The 10,114-nt window shown below is 42.2% G+C and overlaps 1 protein-coding gene across 1 annotated transcript; it reads right to left on the reverse strand.

Moving 5' to 3' along the window:
• Positions 1-1,288: 1,288 nt before the first annotated feature.
• On the reverse strand, positions 1,289-7,470 carry zgc:109965 (Nicalin-1-like). The gene is made up of 16 exons (XM_062466162.1): positions 7,341-7,470; positions 6,670-6,849; positions 6,269-6,459; positions 5,814-5,958; positions 5,401-5,498; positions 5,142-5,219; positions 4,547-4,650; positions 4,307-4,395; positions 3,854-3,993; positions 3,492-3,670; positions 3,023-3,110; positions 2,555-2,593; positions 2,178-2,350; positions 1,925-1,978; positions 1,751-1,829; positions 1,289-1,556 (listed from the first exon to the last, which is right to left on the reverse strand). Exons 2-16 carry the CDS (start codon positions 6,812-6,814, stop codon positions 1,500-1,502), a joined length of 1,659 nt encoding a protein of 552 aa, XP_062322146.1. The 5' UTR covers positions 6,815-6,849; positions 7,341-7,470; the 3' UTR covers positions 1,289-1,499.
• Between the last annotated feature and the right edge of the window lie 2,644 nt (positions 7,471-10,114).

The following is a 10,114-nucleotide window of genomic DNA, read 5'->3' on the forward strand; positions in this document are numbered from 1 at the left end:
GTACGGAATATGTCATCAGCCAACAACAGTGTTGGGGCTCTTACCGGTCTGGGGTGAGGGTTGTTCCGGCGGTGTGCTGAGGATGGTCTGGGCTGGGCTGGTTTTCTTCGGCCAGGACAGTTGAACTCCTCTGTGTACGTGCTAAGCAATAGGGGAGCCATCACATCTTGTGAACACCCGCCTTCACTTTCTACCTGTCCTCACACTACTGTGAATTTACACCTCTAATGACGGATTCAATCTCCCCCTCTCTCTCTCTCCCTTCCCCCTCCCTCCCTCCCTCCCTCAATCCCTCCCTCCCTTCCCCTCCCTCCCTCCCCCTCTCTTTCTCTCTCTCCCCCTCCCTCCCTCCCTCCCCCCTCCCCTTCTCTTTCTCTCTCTCCCCCTCCCTCCACCCCTCCCACCCTCCCTCGGCACCTACATTTGCTCCTTACTTCTTCCTCCCTTAACATTCCTCTCACAGTGGCTGGTCTCCACTTTCTTTTACTTGGGGTGTTATTTTAATCAGTAGAACAATCGGGTCACCCTACCTTATACAGTAGATGGTCTTACACTACTTACACACACACATTCGCTGTCTCTCTCTCACTGCAATCTGAGCAGACATAGCTCTGAAGCTCACAGGCCTTATTACCGACACAGGCCCCCCTACAGTGAGACTAACCTGGGTCACCTTTCTCGTCCTTTTTTGCCAGGAGTCACATTCATCAATAATTCTCTGGCTGGCAGCAGAGTCCCTTAGTGGCACCGCTGCAGGAACTGATCAGTAACCCCCTGTCAGGGGCATGCACACGGCCAATTAAAGCCCATTCGTATTCAGGTAAAATAACAACATTATAAAAGGCTGGCCTGACCTGAATAGAATTATGCTTTTGAGCCATGTACTGTTTCATATTTTGTACATTCCGTTGCACAGAACTACTGTACATTCGTGAACGGAAGATTGGGGTCTTCGCATGTGTGGTCTGTTGAACAGGCTGTCACTAGGCAGGGAGGTGAGGGGGCAAAGCCAGGTAAAACAGGGTAGAATGGTTTCTTGATTCTCACGCTAATGGCAGTTACTGTATATAGACTGTATTTTAAATCTTTGGCGGAGCTATTATTCTTTATATGTAACAATGTGGCCAATGTAGTAGAGTTTAGAATATTCAACGTGGACAAATATTGAACAATTGTATCATTAGTAACTTTACTTTGAGGTCACGTTTAGGTCTTAACCTAGCTATGTGCTGAGCTATGTTTGGCTAAAGTTAAGTAACATTTTCAAAGAAGAAGAATGGAATCATAAAGCGTTTCAGGAATTTTATTCATAAAATACAGATGGTGTACAAATGATGCAGTGCCCAATTTGAGGACACATATTCTTATAAGTAAGATTTTACCCGTACATCTTGGGTTTGATGTCCACTGAAGCAAGTCCAATTTCCAACTGTTCTCAAAACAATACTCATGCCCGTACTCATTCACCTTCTGAAACATTCTTCAAAGCATCAAAGCACTCAATGCTGTTTGGATTTCACTGCTGCTTTGAGTTTGGTGTAGAGATATTCACAGTTCTGACAAAGGGAAAAATTGAAATAATCATGTGTTTTATGTTTATGTAAGTGCACCCAGTAGGGCTCAAAAGGTGCAGCTGAAACACAGTGTGTCCAAGATACAAGGGTTGGGAAAAGACACTGCTTTAAACACACTTTAGAGCCAAGCTAAGAGTTTAGGACCGAACAAAATGGAAGACTGGATATTGACAAACCTGAATGGCATAGTAAACGATCCCTAGATAGGCCGCAATGCAGCCACCGAGGAAGAGATCAAAGGCAGCAGGTTTCACTCTGTGAACGGACACATATCATGAACGACCGACAAATACAGCAGCCTACATACATTTGATTTTAATTAATCATGTTTAAGGTCTGTCTTCTCCCACCTGTACATCGTCATTGGCTGGTGCATTTGATCAAAAAAGGTGATGTCAGGGTCCCTGAAAGAAAAAACACATGTTGTGGTTATCTTTTCTTTCATGAAGGATTAACCCATTCTAGATAGCACACAAACATGCAAAACAATTGACGGTAAAAGTGAACAGCTCAGTTGACGACTCAGTTGATATACTTGCGTTGTGTATGCGTCCGTGCTACTCTGGAATGGGAGTGGTCATTAGCAGAGACGTGTGTGCCTACCGTTTGTCCTGGCGGAAGGTGTGCCTGTGGACCTGCTGCAGGTAGTGCCTCAGCTCTTGTTCCAGAGAGTTCACCAGCAGGGTGTGCTTGGGCTCCTTGTCAAGCAGCTGGGCGGCCCGCGGGATGGAGGTCAGGAAGGACATCATGGTGGACAAACGGTTGTCCAGGAACTCCTGCAAGTGAAATCGTAAAGACACAACCACTTGTATGGTATGGGAGTTGATGTGTGCGTGCGTGTGGGTGTGTTGTTCCTGTAAAACCATTTTACATTAGAGAGCATTGTGATTCTCTAAGTTACTAGATGCTTTGCTTACAGTAGGCCGTGTTTTTTTCCCCAAAATGTAGTTGATAAATACAGTTCACATGAAATGTCTCACCATTTGGCCTTTGAAAATGTGTATGTCTTTGGCAGAACCCTGAAGAAAAACAGATTGAGAGACATTAAAGAATAGAAGATAAAAAAAACAAGGAGCATTTTTGGGGGGCTGGTGTCACCAATGAGTCATGTGTTTCCACTATTCAGGGATTTTGACTATAGTGAAGTTCACATTATTCATGTTGTCCAAAACAAAATTATAATGGGTCTATAAAATTCACCAAATATGGAACGAGATGGAATGTGACCTCAAGTGACCAAAACCTTTATGTTTATTAAGATTAGATGAGCACACCCACTGCCAAACTTCACCCATGGCCCAAAGAAGGTCTCAAATCTGTGTTGGTGTTTTTGAGGCTGTTCCTTATAGTGGAAACACATAGCAACTAGGCTCTAAGTCCTAGACTATGGCTTAAATGCCAGTGTCAGTGGGTAAGCACTATATTTTGTATGTGGGCTATTTTCTTACCTTATCAGACAGATTGTACATAAAACGTGCCAGAGTTTCTGCTATGATGATGCCATTTCGTTTGAACTTTCTTAAATCCACCTGTGATCTAGATCCCAAAAGAAAAAACTAATGACAAAGTGTGCTAGCGAAATGATCATTAGTAATATTACACTGCCATTAAATAACAATTTATATAAGACCAATATAATGTTGTGTTGAGGCATCCTGTAGGACAGATTCCTCACTGCTAATCCAAGTTTAAAGAAAAAGGTAGATCTTTAATAGGCTGATTAATCAACCCTTTTGTCAAGTTTCACGTTATTGAAAAGGAGGAAGGAGAGAGGGTAAAAACAGGTAGGAACAGAAACTGTCAGGGCTGAAAATCAAACCCTGGCCTACTGTCGTATGTAACTGTAACGTAATACGTAAAGTCCCGCAACCTAGAGTCGATACTTGAAATAGACTTAGATATATAAATCTAACTTACATAGTGTCGAGGATGGAGCCTCTGACTTCTGATTTGGGGTCTTCCAGGTGTGACAGGGTGAACCCTGGGATCCTGCGCAACCCGTAGCGCTCATGCTCCCAAGACACAGTGGACTCTCCCAGGTGGATCTTCTTGTGGACCATGCCCAGTCTCACCCACGGGAAGCGGGCAGAGATAACCTGTGATGAAGTCAGTATGGTTTAAGCCCATGCCACACCACAACAATGTGCCATGGGTAGGGATGCACATTCAGCAATTAGATGAACCATACTGTACATTTCAAACAGTTAACTGTACTGTCAATATATTCTTTATAACTGTCATAATTATTCAAATCAAATGTTTTCAAGATGATGTTTTACCTGTTCCAACTGTTGGAAAAAGTTATGCTGGGGGGTGTCAGGTTTGGGAGGGCGGGATACATGCATGTAAAGCTCATCCCCATTGGCCAGTGTGTCCAGACTCAGAACAAATGCAACATTGTCATGAAGGAGACTTGATTCTGATTGGTTTCAAGGGAAGACAGATACAGTATGAATACGTAATTCTATCCCAAACTTTCTCCAAACTAGTAACTAGTTATACAGTAGATGTATAATCCCTATTCATCTCTATAATCTCTATTAAAAGCTCACAAAGTATACTGTATTATTATCTATACAGAATGTGCAATCAAGCACTACATAAACTCTGATTGGTCACCTGACATGGAATTGAGATGTTAAGGATATAACAACAATGGTCTGGCGCCTTGTGCCTGTAAAGGTAGGCATAAACAAAGAGAGAAAGACAGGATGTTTTCAAACTAAACACACCAGCATGGTCCATGTTCTCCTCCACCCACTTCTTTGTCCCCATGTAGTTATACTTCCCACCACCAGTCAAGGAGAACAGAAGGTGATAACTAAAGGGTAAAGAAAACAAGGAAACTGTATAATACACCATCTGTGAAAAATGAAAGATTTAGTCATAAAAGGATGCAAAGAATAATTTTCGTTCTTTTTGGGAGAGGGGGAGGGGGGGGGGGTGAAGTCACAAATATTTTTGTAACTCACTGGGGCCTGGTGCCTGGGTTGCTGTACAGCTTGCTGAAGAGTCGGACCAGCTCGAGCAGGATGGTAACCCCACTAGCGTTTGAGTCAGCGCCGTAGGCCAGCCACTGTCAGGCGTTGACACATCAAAACATATGAAAGAGTACAATACGGCGATGTATGTTTGTGGAAAAATTGGGACTATACCTATACGCTACCCTTCAAAATACAATAGATTCTTAGGGATCTGAGGGATTTTATTTTAGATGGAGTTGGAGCTACCAGATGGATTATGACAGTACATAGAAGGGTTCAATAGTATTAGAAGAGCATGCTTGAAGGAGATGTGGTCTTAGTCATATATTACCATATTTAATACCATGCTGTAACATCCCCAACCATGTCTTTATAATTCCCCTGATTGAAATACAGGAAGCAGTAAGTCAGTAGATGAGTCAGCAGTCTTACCATGCTCCTTAGGGAGAGACACTAGAAACCCAAGATTGTGGAATTTTAATACTGAACTGCTGTTTTAGACCGTCATCTTACAATATGGAGGGTTCCTACCTGAAATGCTGTGGGTTCTTATATGTATGGAAGGTTTTGCCATGAGACTTACAGGTGCAAGTCCATACGAGTCATAATGGGCGGTGATGACAATGGTGGGTGGATCCCCTCCTGCTCCAGGAAGCACACCCTAAAAGTGCAATGACCAATCACATTGAATGATCTCACAAAGGATTTTATTCTTTTTCAAATGGTGTCATCCCAACGGCTGTGCCTTGGTCCGCTTTTGGTCTGTGCTTTTTCTTTGGTTGAGGTGCTCCAGAAGCCATCACCAGCACCCTTTCTTTTTGACAATGTGTCTGTTCTCTCACCTCCAGCGTTACTATGGAGTTATCGGTGATGGTCTTGACAGGGTTGTTGTTGCTCACAAGAATCTGAAAGGCAGTGGCCAGGACCATGCTACGAAGAACTGGCAAGAAAAGGGGGGGGAATGCAAAATACAATTCAACACACATTCAATACACTGTCACGTACAGTACATACCTATCAACTATATACATAGTTTGCTTACATCTCTTCTATAAACTGTCTGATACATCTATCTTTCTCCATCCCTCTGCCATTCTTTTTTCTTTACTCCATGACTGACTTTGCAACATCCACCCATGCATCCATCTTTTCCTTCTCTGCTGTCTAATCTCCCCTCTCCGGACCTCCACCCCCACCCCAAACATTCTAATCCCCCCCCCTGTTCCCCCTTATCCTCTACTCCCCCCCCCCTCACCTCGCACCAGGATTGAGGAGGTGTGTGTGCTGGCGACCAGCTTAACCTCCTCGTACATGCAGAGGAGCTGCTCGTCTTCGGGGGCCACGTACACAGGCATGACGGTCTCTTTGCGCAAGGCTTTGTTCTCACTCACCATGAACGTCTGGAGGGAAGGCAGGTCACAGTTTTCGAAAAACAGTGCTCCCTTGTAAAGTTGAATTAGACTACAAGACTCATCAATGTCCTTTTTCCTGTCACCAAGTGCTTTTTTGAACGACAAAAGAAAGATACAGTTGAATCGAAAACGTCTTCTTTTAGGCTTATAAACACATAAACAGCATACTTAAATGGGAAATACACAAAATACACAGAGCTAAACGGGCAAAACTTCTCATTGTCCATCATTTAAAGTATAATTGATCCTAGATGACACTTGTGGCTTTGAGCGCTACCTTGATGCTGAACATGGCTACCTGTATGACATCAGGGGGCACAGCGGAGATGTTCTGAGGCAGCAGGATGAGCACTGCGGCGGCGTTCTGCCTCTGCGCCTCGACGTACTGCTCCGTGGTGAAGTCTTGCAGCTTCATGATCACGCAACGCCGCGTCAGGCTCGAGTCGTCCGCCGCGCGCGCCTCGGCGATCACAATGGCTCCACGACAACCTCAACAGTCCAACGAAAGGGTCAAAGGTCACCAGAGGCCAGGTAGTGCGCCCCTTCGGAGTCTTGTCGAAACATGATCGTGAACTAAAAGGACACTTTCATCCAATCTTGTATTTCTTATCAAGCCTATTATTTTTGACAAGCCAGCTAAAATGCAAAGATTAATATAAAATATGTTCAAGATTGACTACGGTTTCCCCATGACCCTACCATGTTTGTCCTGCTGCAGGTCAAAATGCTGCATCCTGTAAGCGGTGAACTCGTAGGAGGACACTGCTAGCAGTGCAGACGCGTGCAGAGGCTGGACACACAGCAGCAGCAGACAAGCCACCGCAGGCCACACTCTCAACCACATGATGTCACTTCCTCAGTTTCTGAAAACGTACTTCTCTGTGGAGCACCATTGGGATTGACCATTTGAGATTTAAAGCAATTCAATTAAAGACACACATGATATTCAATTAACTTTGTACAACTCAAAGGACATTCTCATCTTGAATCATTTAGAGTAACAGTAATAGTAATCTCATATTGGTCCAGCACAGTTAGGTCCAGTGTCACATGGCTTTAGACACGGTGCCTAGACTGACATAGAACAAATGTAATAACACATTCTATGACCAAAGAAGGACAATAATGTACTTCTGCAAGACTGTATCCCATGTGTCAAAATGAGTAAAAATGTCTATGTACTTCATTCCACATGGTTAAAAGTCCCATGTGCTCAAGGTCTGTCATAACCAAATAGTATAGACTAACCAATTGCATTTACCTGACGGTTTCATAAGACTAATGCAGGTTAATGCAATGACCTATATTACCATGTCCTTATGCCATGGTCAACATCAAAACACCCCATCAATAAGGTTGACTCAACTCACCCGTCCACCAGGCTTTCTCCCAGACCTTGGCCCTTAAGGTAGGAGACCGCGTTACTCCCCGCTCCTTGCAGTGTGAAAAAAGAACTTGCTCCACAGAGGAACAGGCTAAAGATGTCTTGTTGTTAAGCTGCCGTACGCCATCTGGCCCAAGGGATTTGAGGCTAATAACTCCCTCTTCACGCACGCACGCACACACACACACAAACACACCTCTTAGGTCCTTCACAAACAGGTAATCGCATAGTACTGGGTCACATCTGACAACCATTGGTCAGACATGGACCATTGATGTTTTCATGTTGAATTTGTGTGAAGAGATCTTTGTGTGAACTAAAGAGTTTTTTTCCCCCGGTTAAAATTTGCTCTTGAATCAGTCAAACTGTTACAGAAAAAGTTTATGGAAAATAAACTCAATTGAGTGTGTATCAACAATTTACAAATAAGTTACAGTACATTCAAGAGTAACTAAGATAGTTAATAACAACATTATTTATTATAGGTATTTATACATGTTTCTTTATACTCCAAAGTAATTACACTCACAAAAAACGTTGTTTCTTATTTCAGTTTTAATATTTATTTCTTGATATGTTACACTACACAGAACAATAGCATTGTTAAATACACTAATGGAAATTGTTTACAGTTTTCAAAACCTTAATAACAAGCATCTGTAAAATAAAATATTAGGTGACTATGTTAAAACATAATTTCCCATTTTTCAAATAACTTAAACACAAACAGCTGCTGATAAATATCTCCCACTAAAATACAATTCTTTAAGGCATTTAATACTCTACTTTAGTAAACTCAAGAGGTGAGGGATTCTCAGTCCCAAATGGCATCCTAACAACAGACAAAAGGTGCACTCGATGGGGAACCTGTGTTAACTGTTGAGGAACAGCTGAGAGGAAACTAATGCTTAGAACTCACAACCAAAGCAGGTAAAGTACATATTGCATTCAGGGTTAAAGTGGACAACTGAGGATAAATCTCTTTCAATCAAACCTAAAATGGTTATATTTATGCTCCCATACACTTTTTAACGAGACACTTCTACTTGTTATTGGATAACATTTTCATAATGAATGCCATTAGTTCGTATACACTTGCAGGAGTAATTGTGTTTCGTGAATCTCAGGCACGAGATTTGTAGGGTTGGTAAAAAATAAAATTTATATTTACTTATAATGTTAAGAATTTAGTTAGCCAACATCCCACAGAGATCCTTCTTTATGGATGTGACAATAAAAATGTCATTTTGACAGTAACATAAATTCAGATATGACCCTGGTCTGATATACTGTAGTGTACATAGTCTGTCAGTTGAGAAGTTTGACTGATAAAGATTTTTATTCACAGCAAACAGGACACTAGGAATTCTCTTGTTCATCATTCATCAGGTTTAACCCATCAAACAATTCGCACTACAGAACAGATCAATAGGATATCATTTGGCCCTCAACGCTACACCCTGGGTCCTCATCCATATATAGCATCCGACCTTGGTCTTGATGGGAAACTATCCCCAGCTTTACAACAGTGTTCCCCCAATTTGCATTCTAACAAAAAACAAGAACCTCTTCCACGCCTCAGGTTTTCCAGTCCTGATAGTTTTTGCTGGGACTTTCTCAATCCATTGATGTTGCTGATTTACTACAGACTCTACAAACGGATTCCTAGATAGAAATGACCAGTCCTTTGAAAACAAACATGGACCGAAATCAGAAGCAGGACTGTTAGCCCTCGATAAACAAAGCTGTTACACCCCTGCGAAAGAGAAAACTGTCCCATAAAGTAGATGCACATTGGGTCGATAACTTTTCATTTACAAAGCTTGTAAAAAGTAGTACAGTAATGAAAGTGTGTGCACATTGTTTCAATGTTTACATTAATAATCCCTTTTCAGGTAGTGTCTAGACTTTCCTTTCAACAAGACAAAAAAACTGTGACAAGTGTCTTTGTGAACGCAGCCTTTCACAGCATATTTGAAAGTGTTTGAAAACATATACTTGATGTGGGCATGGGCTGGACTGTGTATCCAGATGATTTTTCATCTAATGTTTTGAAATCCATGCAGGATGGTGAACAATGCTTTGGCTACCAATCATTGGAACGTTTCTCCAAATACCACACATCCTGGTGAGTAGCCAGTGATTGTTGTAATGGCAGTGAGAGAAGCACAGATGGCACTATTGCCAAAAGTTGGAAGCACAACAGACTGAACATCAACTTTAGACACAAAACAGAAAGGTTGATGGGAGATTTAGGAAAGAATGGGTTACATGTGCAAATGAAATTAGTGCCCAACTACTAGTGCTAGGACCAAACATTTAGCGTGGTGTTTACCCCAGAGTCAGCTGCCTCTGAGGAAAACAGTGTACTCAACACTATGGGGTTGTGGGCAACAGGCACCACAAGTTATAAACAAACAAACAAAAACATAAAAGAAAGAAAAATAAATTAAAAGAACTTAACAAATCTATGTTGCTGTCATACAAGAGAACAAAAGATGTACAGTAGCCAACATGCCCTGCTGTCGATGTCCTCTAATTGTACTAAGACTACCAAACCCCAGACATGGTGACCAAACAGTGAAAACACTTTTAAGGAACAAACTCGCATGTCAAGGGCTGAACACATCTAACCTGGCAATTTGACACCTGACACTGACTACAAAGTTACAGCTCATTAACAAGTGTTCTACATATAACGGCAGCATTAAGTGTGTAGAGGGATCCCTGTGCAGAGGTGAACCCCTCAACAGCAGGGTG

This window comes from Osmerus eperlanus, chromosome 1 (assembly GCF_963692335.1).
Source record: "Osmerus eperlanus chromosome 1, fOsmEpe2.1, whole genome shotgun sequence".
In the NCBI taxonomy this organism is placed as follows: domain Eukaryota; kingdom Metazoa; phylum Chordata; class Actinopteri; order Osmeriformes; family Osmeridae; genus Osmerus; species Osmerus eperlanus.